Below are 16896 nucleotides of genomic sequence, written 5' to 3'. Positions count from 1 at the left end.
TGGGGACGTCACCTATTCTCGAGTGTAAGGCTACAGCCAACCAACCCTGGCTGGTATTCTCTCGACTAGTCGCTGATTCCTGGAACTTCAAAACGTCCAAGGTCAACTTCCAGGGGGCATATAATTTCAACGGGTCTCTCTTCCGGCCTCCTTCCGACCTGGTACTTCTTTGTCATCTTGTTGTAGCAGCATCTTCCATCGACGAATCAAAATTGCCTCGTGGCACTTGTGCCGCCCAATCAAATCACCTACGGATGTCTGAAAATGGATGGACGCATCCCGCCAATGCAATTACTGTGGTTTCTGTCAACCTCCTCCCGGAGTGGTTCGTGACGAGCAAATGAATGCCCGAGGCAACCCTCTACCCCAGACACTACCCAATAAGTCCTTTCCACCTGTTCTGCGTGATGGGATGATTTCTGCACCCTTGCTATGTTCATAGCACCTCTGTTACGCCGGTTATAGCATTTAAGATGTTCGGGGCCCCAGGCCTGTGGAAATTCAGGCTCCCGTCCATTCCGGACTGCCATTCCAGGGCCTGAGATGGCCACCAGACCTCTTTATTCCCGAGGCCCCTCGCACAGATGGTGGCATTTCTTCTACGGTGATATCCTGCCATGTAACACGTGCAACCCGCACCAAAGTGCCTCGAAAGGATCGGCTAAGGGGTCAAATTCGGGTGCTTCACGAGGTACGGAGATGTTACGTTCTCAGTCGTTTTTTTGAGTAGATCTATCCCTCGTCCTCGTATCTCACACCTTATGATTCCCAGCCTCGAGCAGCTCGGCGCCCAAAAAGTATTATGTCGTACCGGATGGTAGAGGAAACATCCGCATCGAATGGCATCGCTCCGACAGGCCTCCAAGAACAGGTCAGAAGGAGCTAGACGGCCTAGGCCCTTTCTTCACATGGGACCAGCACAAGAGACTCAGGGTGAAATGATTGGGTGGGAATTGGCGTCAAGGAATGGTTGATTTCATTTGGAAATTGAGCGTCTGATATGCTAGTATTAGAGCTTTCTCAGCTTGTTGTATAATAATTGGTTCATAGTCTTGCCTTTCCCCACTGTCAGGTATTCCTAGTAGCGGCCATATGCCTTTGAGTTCTATCAGCTCAGCAGTCTATTTCAGATTACATCTAATGATATGAAATGTAAAGGGCTCAGAATGTTACTTTCAGCCCCCTCTAGTTTCGCCCCGAGGAACCCATCGCAAACAGTCTCAGAACACATCCCATTGCAAAATCGATTCAAGTGAGAAGTATCAGCTCAAAAGAGAAGTAATTAAGTCATCAGTCATGATAGCCAGAGCGGCAAAAGGCAAGACAAATTCAAATGCAAAGCACATGTGCTAGAATAATCACGCTTTCTGCTCAGCCTCTACAGGCGGGGCTTCCACATTTGCCTCTGCAGCCTCACTGGCCTGAGGGACCTCGGCCTTTGCATCTTCGCCGGATTTGCCATCGTCGAGAACGATGTCGCCGTCCTTGTCGGGCGTATTCGTTGGCTCATCCTTTGAAGCCGCGTCGGTGGTCACTCCCTCGGAAGGCCGGGCATTCGATGCACCATCCAGCATTCCGCTCTGTTCGACCAGGTCCATTTCAATACCCCGTCCGTCTTGCAGTCCCAAATCTTCCACACCAACTATTGCCGGGCCACGCGCATGAGGAACATCATCAGATGTCTCTGCAGATGGGGAAGTAACCGTGTGCAGCACATCATCGCCCTCTACCACCGTTGTCGCCGTTGCGGCTCCGGACGGCTCTGCCGTTTCTAGATGGGATACAACTTCTACTGCTAAAACATCGGTGAGCATCAACCCGGGCTTCCATAACTGAAACACTTACTCGGTTCAACTGCGTTGCCTCCCTCGGAGTCGAAGGTCGCGTTGGTAAGCCATGGAATCGGAGTAAGAAGAGCTCCGCCAAGCGATTCATCGCTTCCGAGTCCACCATGTGCATAGTCGGGAGTGAGGTAAGTGCCGGCACTATTAGCAGGGTGAACGAGGCCATTCGACTCGACATTGGTACTATTTGGGGTATAGAAAGGGAAAACATCGGCGGCACTGGTCACGGCAACGACGCGATCCACGGCGCGAAGATACGCAGGAAGGGTCCGATAGTGGGCTTTTGGGTGCAAGATAAGCTCCGCAAATCTCTGGATAGTGTGAGGCGGCTTCTCCACGAAGAACATCTGGATGGCCGAGCGAATGGAGCTTAAGAGGAGTGCGAGAGGAGGCGGAAGAGCGTCGGACGGAAGCTGAGAATCCGGGACGCGCTCGGTCGAGGCAGACGATTCCGGTCCGGTCTGGGAGTCGCTGGGGGCTGCATTCTCTTTATTGCTGCTCTCGAGACCGGAGGTATTGGCATCGCCAAGTTCTGACAAGTCCTGGGAGAACTGCTGGGCAGGAGCCGCTGGGTATTTGGGCATGGGGAATAGGTTGTACACGATCTGGGCGATTGATTAGAGCGAAGAAACTTGATCGCATACAATGAACGTACATGTTCCAACCTTTCCAGTACCGACGGAACCATGTTGGCCCATTTTTCCCTGCGCAGGAGAGCGTCAGTATCGCGTGCTGGACGTGGTGTCGCTCTCATTAATCCGTCACGTACTGGTCTATTGAGCCACCATTGGCGACTGCCTCAAGAGCTTCTTCATCTTCACCCCGTAAGTCAGTTTCAGCTATCCCAGCGAGAGCTTGATCCCAGTACTTACCCAAAGACATCACTGCGCTGTCGACCTGAAGAACGTGACGATCCAGTGCGAGCACGAGGCGGTGGCCCGTGCTTCCGATTGGCGCATCGAGCGCTTATCGATAGCGTCAGGTGACTTGCCCGCGAATTTTTGTGGAGGGGCAGCCCGCGGGAAACTATGACTCGATTGTGAATTCTTCTGGCAATTGAACTCGCGCAAGACAGAATGTGGAACTCTCCTAAGGTTGGAATTCTCGGTGGCGGCCAGCTGGGCCGCATGCTGGTTGAGTCTGCCAATCGACTAAACATCCAAGCCAACGTCCTCGACGTCGAAAACGCCCCAGCTAAGCAGATTAGCTTCCACGACGGCCATGTCACTGGTTCCTTCAAGGATCCTGAGGCCGTGCGAAAACTGGCCAAGTCTTGCGATGTTATCACCGCCGAAATTGAACATGTCGACACCTATGCTCTCGAGGAAGTGGCTTCAGAGGTTCGGGTGGAACCAAGCTGGCAGGCTATTCGGACCATTCAGAACAAGTTTAACCAGAAGGAGCACTTGCGCAAATATGGTATTCCCATGGCAGACCACCGGGAACTGGTCAAGGGCACCGCGGATGAATTGGCAAATATTGGAGAGGAGTTGGGCTACCCATTGATGTTGAAGTCAAAGACAATGGCTTATGACGGCCGGGGTAAGGATCCAGAAACCCCCCCCTCTTGCTGCCCTAAGACGAACCTAGTGCTGAACCTAGAATCACAGGTAACTTCCGTGTAAACTCAAAAGCAGATATCCCCGAGGCTCTCGAGGCTCTCAAGGACCGACCACTGTATGCCGAGAAGTGGGCCTACTTCAAGATGGTTCGTCATACCCAGATCTCCCCATGAAAAGTTCGAATGGTCTAATATATTCCTGCAGGAACTGGCTGTCATGGTCGTCAAGACCAAGGACGAAGTCCTCTCATACCCCACCGTCGAGACCGTCCAAGAAGACTCAATATGCAAGCTCGTCTACGCCCCGGCCCGCAACGTCTCGAACAAAATCAACGAGGAAGCCCAAGCCCTCGCGCGCAAGGCCGTTTCCGCCTTTGAAGGCAAGGGTGCCTTCGGTGTCGAGATGTTTCTGCTGGAGGACAACAGCCTGATGCTTTGCGAGATCGCCAGCCGAATCCACAACTCCGGCCACTACACCATCGAAGGCTGCGCCCTGTCGCAATTCGACGCCCACATTCGTGCGGTCACAGACCTCCCCATCCCGGCCAAGAGCCTTGAGATTCGCACCCCATCCATCATGCTCAACATCATTGGTGGCGCTACCCCAGACTCCCACCTCAAGGCGGCTGAAGCGGCGCTCTCGATTCCGAATGCCAGCATCCACCTCTACAGCAAGGGCGCTGCCAAGCCAGGCCGCAAGATGGGCCATGTCACCGTTACTGCTGCGACCATGTTCGAGGCTGAGACTCTGATCCAGCCTCTGATCGACGTCGTTGACAAGATGCGCGCCGAGCGCCCCGATATCAAGACCAAGGCTGCTGCCTCCGGCGCTCCCAAGCCCCCCCGCCCAGGTAGCCGTCGTCATGGGCTCGGACAGCGACCTGAAGACCCTCGTACCAGGTCTGAAGCTCCTGGAAAAGACCTTCGGCATCGTGCCCGAAGTCGAGATTACTTCTGCCCACCGCACCCCGGACTATATGGCTCAATACTCCGCCCAGGCCGCCGCCCGGGGTATCAAGGTGATCATCGCGGCTGCTGGTGGTGCTGCCCACCTTCCCGGTATGGCCGCTGCTCACACAGCCCTGCCTGTCATCGGAGTTCCCGTGAAGGGCAGCTCCCTAGATGGAGTGGACAGTTTGTACAGCATTGTGCAGATGCCCCGCGGTAAGCATAAACCATAAATCTCCTCGGTTCTGTATTGGGAAGCAAGGTAACTGATATAAAAACAGGGGTCCCCGTCGCAACTGTCGGAATCAACAACAGCATCAACGCGGCGCTCCTAGCAGCCCGGATTTTGGGCTCTTTTGACCCTGCCATCCAGCGTAAGGTGGAGGAGTATGCCGAGGCCGCTCGTGCCGAGAACATGGAGCAGAAGGGCACAAAGCTGCGGGAGCTTGGATGGGAGAAGTACTTCGAGCAGATGTAAAGAGCCTCAAGCTATTCCTTTGTTCATATAGGGATGGGTATAGACAAACGTGCCGGAACGGCTCTGGTTTTTTAGACGCTTTCACATCTTGGTTACAGCGTCTGGCGTTCTATAATCTTTAAACGATGAATGACTTTTCTGGCTGCTAGTAAGCAGATAATTCTATAATTGTTGGCACATGTCTTCGTGATGAATCTATATTAAGCAACATACGCATTAGAGACTCTGTCCTGTTTTACCCTGGACCAATTAAACAAATTCATGCGAGTGGATGTTAAGACGGGTAAGGTGGGGAGCGGATCCAAGGGCGGTCCACCTTACCATGCTGCGGGGAAAGTTGTTTTTATCAGATCAGATTTATTTCCGATGATCGATCTACACTAGGCCCTAGTGAAACAAGAGGATTAAAAGAAAATTGAGCGCGAAGGAGCGGTTGCGCGTATGTATTAGGCTACCGACGGGAAAGACCATGTAGTCATACAGAAAACAAGATTGCAAGAGGGGAAATCATGACGTAAATTCACAGGAAACAGAGTAAGGGAATAAAAAAAGTAAAGAGAAAGGACCGGATATGCATGAAAAGATCCGAGCAAGAATCAGGAAGGCATAAGCAGAGATAATAGCAACTACCCGGGTCGCAGAAGATAGGTCGTTTTTCATTGTTTTAGCATTCCGGCACAACAACTCGTGGACTGCTCTGCTCTAGTGAGCGATGGCAGGGGTACCATTGGTGCCGTTGGTGCCGTTGGTGCCGTTGACAACTTCGGCGACCTTCTCATTGCCCAGAGCCTGGTCAACCTCGTCAGAGAAGCCGCGAGCGCCGTTGGTCTCGGTGGTGCTGCTGCCGGCGGCGGCAGCGTTACCGGCAGCTCCGCCAGCGACGTCCTCGGCAGTCTCGTGAGGCTTGCGGGCGACGGAGCCAGTGGCGGGGATGTCCTTGGACTCACCGGCGTGCCCGATGCTGAAGATGGGGGACTCCCACTTCTCACCCTTGTCGGCCTGCTCGACGTACTCGGTCGCCTTGGTAGAGATGCCGCCAGGGAGTTTGATGTTGGGGTACATGGAGTCCTTCAAAGTCAGCGCGGTCTTGACCGTAGTGTCGCGCTGGACGACGGCCTGGGCGGCCTCGGCCTTGCGCTGGGTGCGGGCACGGATGGCATCAGCGTAGCGGGCAAAGATCGTGGGAGCGTCTTCGGGGTTCTCACGGGCGGCCTCCTGGGCCTTCTGGGCCTCAGTGTGGATCTCGTGGAAGAAGCGATCGCCCCTCTCGAAGCCCTCGCGGATCTGGGCCTCGATGACCTTTTCAACGGCAGGGCGGATGACCTTGAAGAGGATGGGCTTGAAGGTGGTGAAGAGGGCCTTGTGCTTGGACTTCTTCAACTTGATTTTGAGGTTCTTGACATTGACCGAGACCTTGTCAACCTTGAAGAAGTGGGCCTTGTCCTTCTCGTCAGGAGTGGAGGCGGCAATCTTGAAACTGAAACCCTCGCCGCCAAGCAGAATGTCCATAACACCGGTGTCAGTGAGAGACGGGAAGCCCTGCTTCTTGTCGATGTAGTAGCTGACGTCACGCAGGTCAGCCTGGATCCCGGAGGCAGCAATCATGATCTTGTTGTTTCGCTTGTTGGCAACCTTCTTGCGGCCCCAGCGGAAGTAGTTGTCGCTACCGAACTCGACAACATTGGGGAACAGATTGTTGCTCTCGATGACGAGGTTCTCGACCACAACGTCCACGGCGGGGTCTTGGACCTCAATACGAGGAATAGGGACATAGCGGACGTTCTCGAAGATGCCCGGAATGATAACATCGCGCAGGTCGCGCAGAAGGTGGGGCTTGAAGGCCTGCTTGCCACCAGTGTTACGATCATGACCAAGGTCGTGGAAGAGCTTCTGGAAGGACTGGGCGAGGGCCTGGTTGAGCGGGTCCTTGTCGAACTGGTCGGCAATGAACTTCATCTCGTCAATGATCTTGTCGGTGTGGGTGCGGTAACGTTCACGGAGGAGGTAGCGACCCTTGTCGTAGAGCTCACTCCACTGCTTGTTAGCCTCGTCCTCCATGATGAAGCCCTGCTCACGCAGGCACTTGCGAATGTAAGTGTCCACCTTGCTGAACCAGCCACGCAGCTCAGGGTCTTGTTCGGCGTCGCGGTAGACATTGTTCAGAGATTCGAAGAAGTCCGCCAGGGAGGTGTTGTTGGCGAAACGCTCAATGAGGGTGCGCAGGCTGGTCTCGGCAACCTGGACGGGGCCCGCAGAACGCCAATCCTTAGCAGCAGCGCCGGTATCCTGGCCAACAGTCTTTGCATGACCGGCATACTTCTCAGCCAGCTCGAGCAGCGTCTCGATGGCCTGCTGGTAATCGGCGTGGCCCTGGACTTCAATGACCATCTTTTTCAGACGCCAGATGGCCTGGTCACGGCGCTCCTGGGGGAACTTCTCCTCAAGGAACTCCTTGGTCTGCTTGGCATACTTCTTGCGACGGCTGGCCTCGGAGGGGGGTGACGGAAGAGGCATCGTTTCTTTCAGTCTCGGCGGTTTCTGCAACTGAGTCGGAAGCAAGACCGGATTTGTCCTATTCAGATCATGTCAGTATTGTTCGGTATGGACTCGCGATGAGAGTGACACATACATTCTTGTTCTTCTTCAGGCGGTTCTTGATTTCCTCCTTGGAGAGGTTGGGCTTCTCGTGCCAGACGTTCTCCTCGGCGGGATTGTCAACCTGGGAAAGCTGCTCCTCGGATGGGCGGATCGCGTCGGCGGCCTTGGTGGAAGCATCGGCGGCAAGGTCGCGCAAGAGAACAATAGCATCGCTCACTGGATGGTATTAGTGTCAATTGGACAGGACTGGAATGTGCGCAGGTCTCAAAAGCTTACGGATCTTTCGGAATTCTCCGTTGGTGAGCAGAAGCGTTCCGAGGGTCTTGAGGCCCTCGAGAGCCTTCTGGCCATCCTGCTTGCTATCTTCCTTGGAAATTGGCACATTGGGGTTCTTGACATCACCCGCGGTGATCTGTTGGGCTTGCCAGATGAACTCCTGGAGGAGCTCGCCCTCATTCTTGCTAAGTAGCAGCTTCTTGGACTGCTCAATTACATCGCGCAGGTCCTGAACAAGAACCTGGCCGTCCTCTGACAGGTCCTTGGGGGGAGAAGTGAGGGCTTTGGAGTTCAAGGCGGAGTTCAAGGCGACATCAATCTGCTTGTTCTGTAGGAAAGGGTGGGTTTAGTATGGAGCGCGACACGGCCTGATGTGGGGCATCTGCAACTAACCGAGGGCAGCTTGCTGTTCTTGAAGGCTGGAGAGGACACGGTTAGACAAGCGCGCGACATTTGGGTCGTGGGATTGCGACATCACTCACCATGGTAGATCCCGAAAAGCTGGAGCTTTGCGTTGATGTCCTTGACGCGATTGAGTCAGCCTCCTTGACACACGAGCCTTGGAAAGCTTGCACATACCTTGTCCCTCTGCTTAGGGTCGACGGGGACGTTCACAGACATGATGAACCGTGATTATCGTAAGGATTCCAAAGAGCAAAGGAAGGGAAACGTATTCTAGGGAGGTCAGCGACGGACATGGGGGTTTGCATGGGCGACAAACACGTACAAGGGGAATTAGCGATTACAGCGGAGTCGAATCGTTGAAACAAGGGGGTATCACAGGAATGGGAGGGTATTGTTCAAGGGAGGAAATGGGAAGGGAACAAGGGATGGACTGAGTCTCTTAAACAAGCCGTGAAAAGATCTGCACCACCGGGGTAATAACGTAGTAGCGCACGTCGTACACTTAACTTTCCTACGCAACCACAACGTGACGTCATGGTGGTGTGAGTCGCGGATGGCCGTTCCTTCCAATGGTTTACGTCTTCGCCTTCTAATCTTGCGTCCATATCTCTGTATTAGTGGCCATTCTGCATATGTTCTTATGAGTACACACGGTGGATAGTCATGTGCCTGAAGACAAGAGCCAGCACTCGGGATTGTACAAAGCGCGCTGGCAGGTCAGGAGCATCAGGAGAGCAGCTCTCGGAATTTGCCCCCTAAGGTTACAAGGTTACAGAGATTGAGGAAAGCACCAGATGGTGCTGGTCTAGTTCGATCCACGAAGCTCACATGAAAACCCGCCCCAGCCCTAGCCGAATCGAGGACCAAACGCACTAGCTTGGCTATAGCTTTGTGCGCCTGGAAACTAGGTTGAGGGCGAGGATCTGCAGCTTTTCAAGGACCGATCGCGTTGGCCAGCCCTCTTGGCACTCTCGCTCATCCCTTCCGAGACCCTCAGTGGTTCTCAGCGGGACTTCAGTGGGTCGCGGAGCTCAGCTCAAAACTTGTACCTTGGAAACGCCACCTCCACATCAACTTGACGTCAACCGAGCCCAATGACATAATCACCGGAAAGGATGCAAACGGCGAAAGGCACTGGGCTTGGACTGCATAGACGGTGGCGTTTGGCTCGAGTAACTGCCCTTGCCAATGTGTCGACGATTGATTCGCCCTGCCAGGGCGGTTATTGAAGAGCCGCTGCTGCTGTTACTATAGACAGCAGGAGCTCAAGCTTTGCATAGTGACACAGCCACCTACTAGTGGACCTAGGGCTAAGCCACACAAGGGATCTGGGGCATGGTCCTTGTCATCTGTCGCATGGCAATTGGGGTTTTGCATGTCAAGCCTGCCCGTTCCTGGCAGCGCGTATCACAAGCCAAAGGGGTAAAGCGCTGGGAGCCCTGACAAATTGTCTGGGATACCTTTTCCGCGACCTTGACGACGGGCATCAAAGCTTTGCCTTGCTCCACTGTGGAGTTCTGAAGGAGATGGAAATTGGCATTTATTCATTTCCCCCCACCACCAAAACTGATGCTGGAGAACCAAGCTATTGGAATTTTCCGCCTTGTGGCCTACATGTCATTTGCTTCTGAACAGGCCATGATCAACAGATCTCTACGAATCTATCCCCGACTTGCCAGACACTTACTCTTCAACAATACTACTGATGAAATAAGCACTGAAGGAATCAAATACTTGCACAACACAGTATTATGTAGAGGAGCATTGCCCTGACGATCCCACTGTATACTGTGGACGTGTTGCATGTCGTCTACGAAAGGACCTCAAAATCATCGCGCGGAGTGATTCCATATCAATGACCGACCCAGTTCTCCACGTCGATCTTGGACTACCCACTTCATCCAGTGACCGAAGCCCAGATTCATCGGCTATTCCAATAGCGCTCGCTATCCCGTACCACCTTCTCCTCCCATCCCTCCTCCGCCAACGGCCCGATGACTTGCACTCCCGTTTGACCTGCTCTGAAGACATCACGACACGGTAGATCGAGCGTAAGGTTCTCTTGATTACCCGCTCCGATGACTTGCTGCAAAGTCTTCTCCGAAGCCAGATACACCAGCCGTCCAATATGCGCCCAGTAGATGGTGCCGGCGCACATGGCGCAGGGCTCCCATGTCGAGACCATGGTGCATCGAGCGAGATAGTCCCAGGAGTAGTTGTCTGCGGCGTTGCGCGCGAGCTCACATTCTGCATGGCGGACGTGGGACAGTGACAGAGAGGACATCAGCTGCGTCTCGTTGTCTGGTGCGAGAAGGAGGGCTGCGAATGGTCGCTTGCTGTGCAGGTCTTGTCCGTCGCGCTGCAATGCGAGGCATCTTTGGGCGGCGCTATGGAGTTGCTTGCGAGTCAGTGATGGTAAGTCGGCCATGTTGGTGCTTTGGTGTAAGTTTTGAGGAAAGCGGTGTATGGGTGTATCCTGGTATATATAATCCCCAGCGCGGGTCCACAGGTGTGGGATCAGAGATATGTCAGATCGCACAGCTATCGCTGCATGCCCGGCGGCCTCCGACGAGAGGGGAAAGCTTCCCTTTTTGGCCCGTACAGCCGACTACTGAGCAACGCAAGCGACATGTGGTTAGATCATTGAACCGTTGAGAAATCTGATTTATTGGCATCATATTATATTTACAGTCATATATCATTAAGGCACCGAGGTAGAGAACCCGGTATTTGGATAGAGTGTCACGGCTCAGCAGGCGGATATTGCTTTTGTGATACTCGCGTGCAGTGACTTCGATCCGCTGCGTCCAAGATCTGCGCTTGGCTGTCGCTATCCGCTGGCGGATGCGTATGGTAAGAAAGGTCGACAAAATCCGATAGATCGGTAGGCATGGAGGTGCTACCACTCATCTCGGCAAAGACGACCAATTTGTTCAGGACGGCGTATTCCAGTTTGAGTTTGATGCTGTAGACCATCGCTTTCAGAGTAAATTGGACATCATCGAGTCCTGTGAACTGCATGGCGATCACAGCGGCATCCATCGCAATCATGAACAAATTGATCACGAGCAGCTGAACCAGGGTTCCCCGGTAATGGCCCCGTGGTCGGAGCTGGAGCAACCGCACCGCTTCATAAGAGTATAAACAAGACAGAATGACCTCTTGTACCGAGAAACCAATCAATTGAACACGCTCAAAGATATTAAACCCGCGCTCGAAGAGCTCTGATTTATTCGAATGGCTCCCGAGCTCGAGCACAGCAGCCGGGATATGGAGGACAATAGCATCGACAATAATCATGATGAGTGTAATGCGAAGAATTCGAGGGCTCTGGACAACAAGATGCAGCCGTGACCACAGGACTAGAGACTGGCCCGTTACCATCCCGACCCAGGCCACCAGCTCCATTGCTACAGGAAACTCATTGTCGTAGACATTGTAGATGATGAGGAGATATCCGAGGCAGAAAGGAATAATGCTGAAGGAGGCGATCAGAAGACACCAGAAATAGAGCCCGCCATACCGCTTGAACGTCGCGAAACAGAGCACTATCAGCTCCAGAGCATTATACCAGGCGATGCCGATCAGCGCAGCGACGGCGGTCTGCTGTGCGAAGCCCTCGAAATTCGCTCGTTCAATGAGGCTGGGCTTACTGCCATTGGTGATGCTGGACATGTGTGCATATTATCTGTGGCGGATCGGTCGAAGGGGATGAGAGCGGAGCCAGTGAGAGAAAAAAAAACAAAAATAGGAAGTTTACAAGTTGCTCATGAAGAAAAAGACGAGCTGCCCCCCTCGGGCAGGACTAGCAGTATGGAAGAAAAATCTGAACAGAAGAGGACCGTATACAAGGGCCTCCTATGCGGATGGCCCGGATGGGGAAGGTTTACAGAACGGGTGAAAAACGGGAAGAGGCTCGTACTAGTTAAAGAGTCAGATAAGCGACGAAAGGTACGGGAAGGAGGTGGCGGCGAATCCAACAGAGGACGCGATCGTCGATAAAAAATGTTCTTCAATTGGCTCAACCGCGCGCTGGTGGTGGGGGCGCTAAGATGGTTGTAAGACTCTCCACAACGCGGAACCAGACCGTGATAGGAGCGTTTCATGGTCCAATGCTGCTGAGCACAAATCATATTCCCCCGATAACGGCCGACAAGGGTCTTCCAAGTTCAATGACTACGCACATTTGGAAGGGGGGCGACTTTGCTGAGGGCCCTTAATGAATTCAAGGACCATTTCGCCCCCCGTAAAACTCGGAGTGCTTTAAATAGAACCGTGGTGGTTGGCTTGGGGGTTTGAAAGGAAAATTGCTCGTGTGCTCAGATAAGACCTCTGGGGCCCCTTCGGCAATTGATGAGATTAATCGTATCCTTGACTAATGGTTTTGCCTGGACGCTCCACTTTGCCATGCTTTTCCACTATCCACTCATCAGCAGAGCAAGGAGTCTGGGGTAAGGCGGTCCAAGTCCTCGAAGTTGGCATCCTAGACGGAGTAGGAAGGTTCATGGCCATATTGTGGCGGCGGGATTGACTTTGGCGTTTCATTTATTCCGCACAAGCCTCTACTCCTTTTTCGGGAAAAGATCTTCCCTGTCAGGGGAATTCTCATATTAAATTAGACTTCCAGGCTAATTTTACTCGGCAGCTTGCATGTATCAGATGTCGGAGGAGAGCACGCCGTGCCTTGATATCGAAGCAGCATGGGTTGCCAGAGGCAGGTCGTAAGGGTGTTTGGGCGAGGAAAACCCTATCAAGTGGGGCTCAAAAACAGCCTGATCAGAGATCCATGAAATGTCGCAATTCGCACGGGTCCGAACTCTCTTCCGATCAAAAGTCCTCCATCCGGTAGACGCTATACGACGGCTCTTCATAAGGATGGGCGCTAGTGGGACCACATTAGTATAAGCACAGAAATCCACTGCGAAAAGCAGTCGAATATAAGGGGTAGGGCCTACCTTTTCAAAGCCTCCACTGCCTTCCTAGCGATATCCTCTCCGACGCAGAGGGTCTCGACCCGAACCTCTTCTACCTCCTCCAGCTGACCGACTTTACCGATGTTGGGATTGGCTGCATCGCCCGGTCGGAACTGTCCCATGCCTCGCGCAGTCCAGCAGCATTCGGTGTAGTTCCCTGGCCCAGGGTATCTCCCAGCGCCGGCTGCGAAAATGGCCTTTTTGCAGCCTGCCACGGCTGAAGAGGGTGCGAAGAACACGAGGGTGAACTTTTGAACAGATAGACCCGCCATTTTGGGATGCACTAATATACTTGGAACTCTGGAGATGAGGCCATGCACGAGATGCTGACCGCCCTTGAAAGTCAATGATATTACACAGCGTAAGCACGGATTAATAGCCTAAGGCATGAAATGCCAAGGACGTGCCCAGAGCGTTCACATGTCAGGGAGCCCCGTGACCGAGGTCGCGCATCCCCATGCCTCAGGCGGTAGTGACTGCCATTACCCCATATTGGGAAAGTACCACCAATAGTAAGGATTCACCCTCTTCGAATGGGTTAGGCGAATTGCCAGTGCTTATTTGGAAGTGATGCGCCTTGCTCGGTGGCCCATAAAAGCGCTACTGGAGCCTCAACAGACAACATCCCAACTTTCCGCAATTTACCAGTTACGAGAGTTGATCGAATGATCTGGCTTGATTACGCCATTTATGAATCAGTTGACACAATCCAGATATTTTGCATTTTCATGGTCAACGAACCACGACCACTGGATTCGAGACACAGTTCCAATCAATCTCCCAGTCGCTGTCTTCGGATCTGAATTGATATTTGAGGAATTGAATCATTGAACGCCTGAGTACACTAGTATTTTCTTATGGCACTTCGAATTCCCATTGGCTTGGATGATATAAACAATGGTCCATGCCAACTTTACCCCTAGGGAAAGGCGTGTGGCGGAGCAAAAAGACCATAAAGAGTATCTTGAGTGATGTCGTTATTGAGCTGATTCAAAGACGCCAAAAAACCAGGCGAGGAAGCGTCAAGGGTCTGCTCTAAAGATTCCATCGGGCTGAACTGGTCTTGAAGCCATGACGCATCGACCGGAGGATTTTGTTCCACCGCAGAGTCTCCAAAATGTTGACTCACGTCTGGTGGGAAGAACGTCTCGTCTAGTCGAGTCAGGTGATCGATGCCCTGGACGCCCCTTTGAACACTCAGTTGGAACTCATGGACCATGTCCCTTAGGACGCTCAATGGCTTTGCCAGGCCGGAATTGCAGCCATGCTGAAGTTCACTCAAACAAGTCCAAAAGAATGAAATAAGCTCCGTGAACTGTCCGCGATCGTGCCTTTCCTGTCGCAGGATGACGATCACCGCAGAATATATGGCGTAAGAGAGAAGGAAGGGAGCTCGACGTAGTGTAAACGCTTTCCGGTAGACTCGGACCAGCTTTCCAATGGCGAGTGCACTCGCGATGCAAGCTTCCTCGCTGTGTCTTCTGCCGGCTTCGTCGCAATGACGGCGGAGATGGCCTTCTTCTAAGAAAGCACGGTGGAGAAGAATTCTGAGAGCGTGGCAGGTCGTACTTCAAGAACGGTCAGCGGTATTGCCATAACGGAGTCGCATCGTGAACCTACTGTGGCGTGATCTGGTGAGGTGGAGGTACTATAGGTCCCTCCGGGTCAAATCTTAGATGTTCTGGAAGCGTCATGCTCCAATGATCTAGCTCTTTGGAGGCAGCATCTCTCCTATCTTGAAGCTCCTCTGACGTAAATCTCATCGCCTGGATGCCGTAGAGCTCTGTAATACGGACGGATATCTGGAATAGTCGAACAAGGTACGTAAAGGTTGACTCGGCGTGAGCGGGTTGAGACACATAAGGAGGTGGGGGCACAGCCGGAGACTGGGGGGTCAACATAAGGTGCCCATTCCTCCATTTCTTCGAACGTATCAAGGAAAACCAGGGGCACCCTCGCCTCTACTGAGGCCAACATAGTTGGCCGACCAAGGTAGAGCGATTGCGTAGCATCTGTAATGAACGCGCTCCAGTATAGCCGTTTACGCATCTCTTGTTCCAAGTCCCGACGGAGGGTCTGGCCGTAGTCTTGTGCAGATTTGCTCTGGTAGTCTGGGCTGAGGGCCAGATGGCAGCCCATATCGATTATCATGCGATATGCCGTCCCAGAGAGATTCCAGCCTGCACTGGATCTGCCCTGAGATACCAGGGTTGCACTGGCGAGTAATAAGGCAACCGCGGTGGGTATGCTTGGTTTATCGATCTCGTCCACTAGTAAGTGCCGAAAGCGCGTATAATATCGAGCACCAACGCTGCTCGGGTCCCCGTCAGTTCGGAGGCAGGGCCGGTCGCTGTAGATAGCGCCCGAAAAGTAAATCGCGTTCAGCAATAACTTGTTGACCCACGGGCCCCCTCCGTTGGCAAGGCTATCCATTATTGCCGGGCGATATGATACGAGGTACGCGTAGTGTTGCCGATTAAAATGGATATCGAAGAGATGCTTTGCTAACTCTGGCTCACAGCCATCGAGGTCAATGGTATTTGACGGTTGTTGGAATATACGAAGCCCCCCGTTGTCGCTGTAGAGCGGCATTACTGATGAGCCTTGCCTTGGAGGCGGAAACCGCTCGCTCTCCCTTCCATTTCATTTTTGAAATGTTTTCATTATGCTGAGCTTGAGATGATGGGTTCATGATACTGGCGAGACCATGAACAGACTTGACACAGCCGTGTTCATGGAACACTCCGGCGACTCGAGCTTCGCAAGGTGACATGCCTGAATCATCTTGGCTATCCAAGTGGGAAAAGGGCTGTGAGCTGATCGGGGTTGACAGAGCCTCGCTATTCGGATACACAGACGTTGGGCGTGAGAGAGTGTGGGAAGCCCTGGATGACTCCTGCCCACGCCAGTCGAGGCGTAGTGGAGAATATGTACTGTCGGTGGTCCTTCGAGCCCAGTGCTGGTTTATGGCGCCGGCTTTGCCCATCGGAGTAGAAAGCGGGAGACTGTTATCTTGGATCAGGCTGCCGGTCGACATTGCCGGGGTCTCTAGTGATATGGCAGCCCCAGCCGAGTCAATACCGTTTTCTTCAGATGGCTGACCCTCTGCCCGGTGGCCTCTTAGATCAGTGGCTTCAGCCAAGCCGACATCTGCGGCGGCCTCCGGCAGCCAGTCGCCTAGCTTGGCATGCGACGGGACGATGCCAGACGACTTCATGTGCTCCAGCATTGCTGCGACGGCCGCCTCGAGGCCTTGGATGCGCGCTCGCGATGGCCGTGGATCTCGCCTAGCATCTTGCGGGTACACGCAGCTCGAGCCGTGAGCCCGGCACTCCTGACAGAACGGCCGCGTACCGTCACACTTGATCTTCCTCTGCCGACAGGGAGCACATGTTTTGCATGTTCTGGCTCCGGGGCGATTGTCTCGGGTGGCTTTTTGAGCTCGGGGGATCATGGTGCCCTGCCGTGAATATGCGCGGTGCTAGAGGTAGCGACGCGAGAATTGACATTCCGAGAGGTGTGGGGCGAGGCACCCCATCCCTCTGCCTTCTTCCCGCTCCACCCGATCTGAATCTGTAAATGCTGCTCCGGACATTGATGTCCGATGGAAGAGTTCGGTGTAAGTAGAAGCTAGGATCTCTTTATAAAAAACGCAGCCATGAATGAGATGTCTTGAAGCAGCGCTCTCAACTCACCATTTTTCTAGAAGATTCGACAAGTCCTCCCCGTGGAGAACTGTGCCAAATTTGGTTCTTTTCTGCTCCAGTCAACTTCAAATTCAGTATTGTTCGAATCCTCATTCGCGTAAGGTCT

General features: G+C 53.3%; 8 protein-coding genes across 8 annotated transcripts; 1 reads left to right on the top strand and 7 right to left on the bottom strand.

Annotated features, from left to right (window-relative positions):
- Window positions 1-1358: 1358 nt before the first annotated feature.
- N7468_010283 (uncharacterized protein) lies at window positions 1359-2428 on the bottom strand (the record flags this gene model as incomplete). Its single annotated transcript, XM_058479578.1, has 2 exons — window positions 1359-1726; window positions 1846-2428. The coding sequence occupies 2 exons, from the start codon at window positions 2426-2428 to the stop codon at window positions 1359-1361; spliced, it is 951 nt and encodes a 316-aa protein (XP_058326146.1).
- A 492-nt stretch (window positions 2429-2920) lies between these two features.
- N7468_010282 (phosphoribosylaminoimidazole carboxylase ADE2) lies at window positions 2921-4831 on the top strand (the record flags this gene model as incomplete). Its single annotated transcript, XM_058479577.1, has 5 exons — window positions 2921-3386; window positions 3455-3552; window positions 3611-4256; window positions 4306-4569; window positions 4635-4831. 5 exons carry the CDS (start codon window positions 2921-2923, stop codon window positions 4829-4831), a joined length of 1671 nt encoding a protein of 556 aa, XP_058326145.1.
- A 702-nt stretch (window positions 4832-5533) lies between these two features.
- Window positions 5534-8326, bottom strand: N7468_010281 (uncharacterized protein; the record flags this gene model as incomplete). The annotated part of the gene is made up of 6 exons (XM_058479576.1): window positions 5534-7375; window positions 7461-7645; window positions 7706-8033; window positions 8099-8124; window positions 8188-8227; window positions 8285-8326. 6 exons carry the CDS (start codon window positions 8324-8326, stop codon window positions 5534-5536), a joined length of 2463 nt encoding a protein of 820 aa, XP_058326144.1.
- A 1705-nt stretch (window positions 8327-10031) lies between these two features.
- Window positions 10032-10538, bottom strand: N7468_010280 (nucleoside deaminase; the record flags this gene model as incomplete). Its single annotated transcript, XM_058479575.1, has 1 exon — window positions 10032-10538. One exon carries the CDS (start codon window positions 10536-10538, stop codon window positions 10032-10034), a length of 507 nt encoding a protein of 168 aa, XP_058326143.1.
- Window positions 10539-10852: 314 nt separating this feature from the next.
- N7468_010279 (uncharacterized protein) lies at window positions 10853-11785 on the bottom strand (the record flags this gene model as incomplete). Its single annotated transcript, XM_058479574.1, has 1 exon — window positions 10853-11785. The coding sequence occupies one exon, from the start codon at window positions 11783-11785 to the stop codon at window positions 10853-10855; it is 933 nt and encodes a 310-aa protein (XP_058326142.1).
- A 1152-nt stretch (window positions 11786-12937) lies between these two features.
- Window positions 12938-13355, bottom strand: N7468_010278 (uncharacterized protein; the record flags this gene model as incomplete). Its single annotated transcript, XM_058479573.1, has 2 exons — window positions 12938-12992; window positions 13066-13355. 2 exons carry the CDS (start codon window positions 13353-13355, stop codon window positions 12938-12940), a joined length of 345 nt encoding a protein of 114 aa, XP_058326141.1.
- A 647-nt stretch (window positions 13356-14002) lies between these two features.
- On the bottom strand, window positions 14003-15516 carry N7468_010277 (fungal specific transcription factor domain-containing protein; the record flags this gene model as incomplete). The annotated part of the gene is made up of 3 exons (XM_058479572.1): window positions 14003-14651; window positions 14704-14969; window positions 15028-15516. 3 exons carry the CDS (start codon window positions 15514-15516, stop codon window positions 14003-14005), a joined length of 1404 nt encoding a protein of 467 aa, XP_058326140.1.
- A 97-nt stretch (window positions 15517-15613) lies between these two features.
- Window positions 15614-16537, bottom strand: N7468_010276 (Zn(II)2Cys6 transcription factor domain-containing protein; the record flags this gene model as incomplete). The annotated part of the gene is made up of 1 exon (XM_058479571.1): window positions 15614-16537. One exon carries the CDS (start codon window positions 16535-16537, stop codon window positions 15614-15616), a length of 924 nt encoding a protein of 307 aa, XP_058326139.1.
- Between the last annotated feature and the right edge of the window lie 359 nt (window positions 16538-16896).

Source organism: Penicillium chermesinum (assembly GCF_028974085.1).
Source record: "Penicillium chermesinum strain IBT 19713 chromosome Unknown utg000008l:1.0-1752722.0:1.0-1753981.0, whole genome shotgun sequence".
In the NCBI taxonomy this organism is placed as follows: Eukaryota; Fungi; Ascomycota; class Eurotiomycetes; order Eurotiales; family Aspergillaceae; genus Penicillium; species Penicillium chermesinum.
Note: the sequence above shows the minus strand (reverse complement) of the source record. Positions and strands in the feature narration are given on the sequence as shown.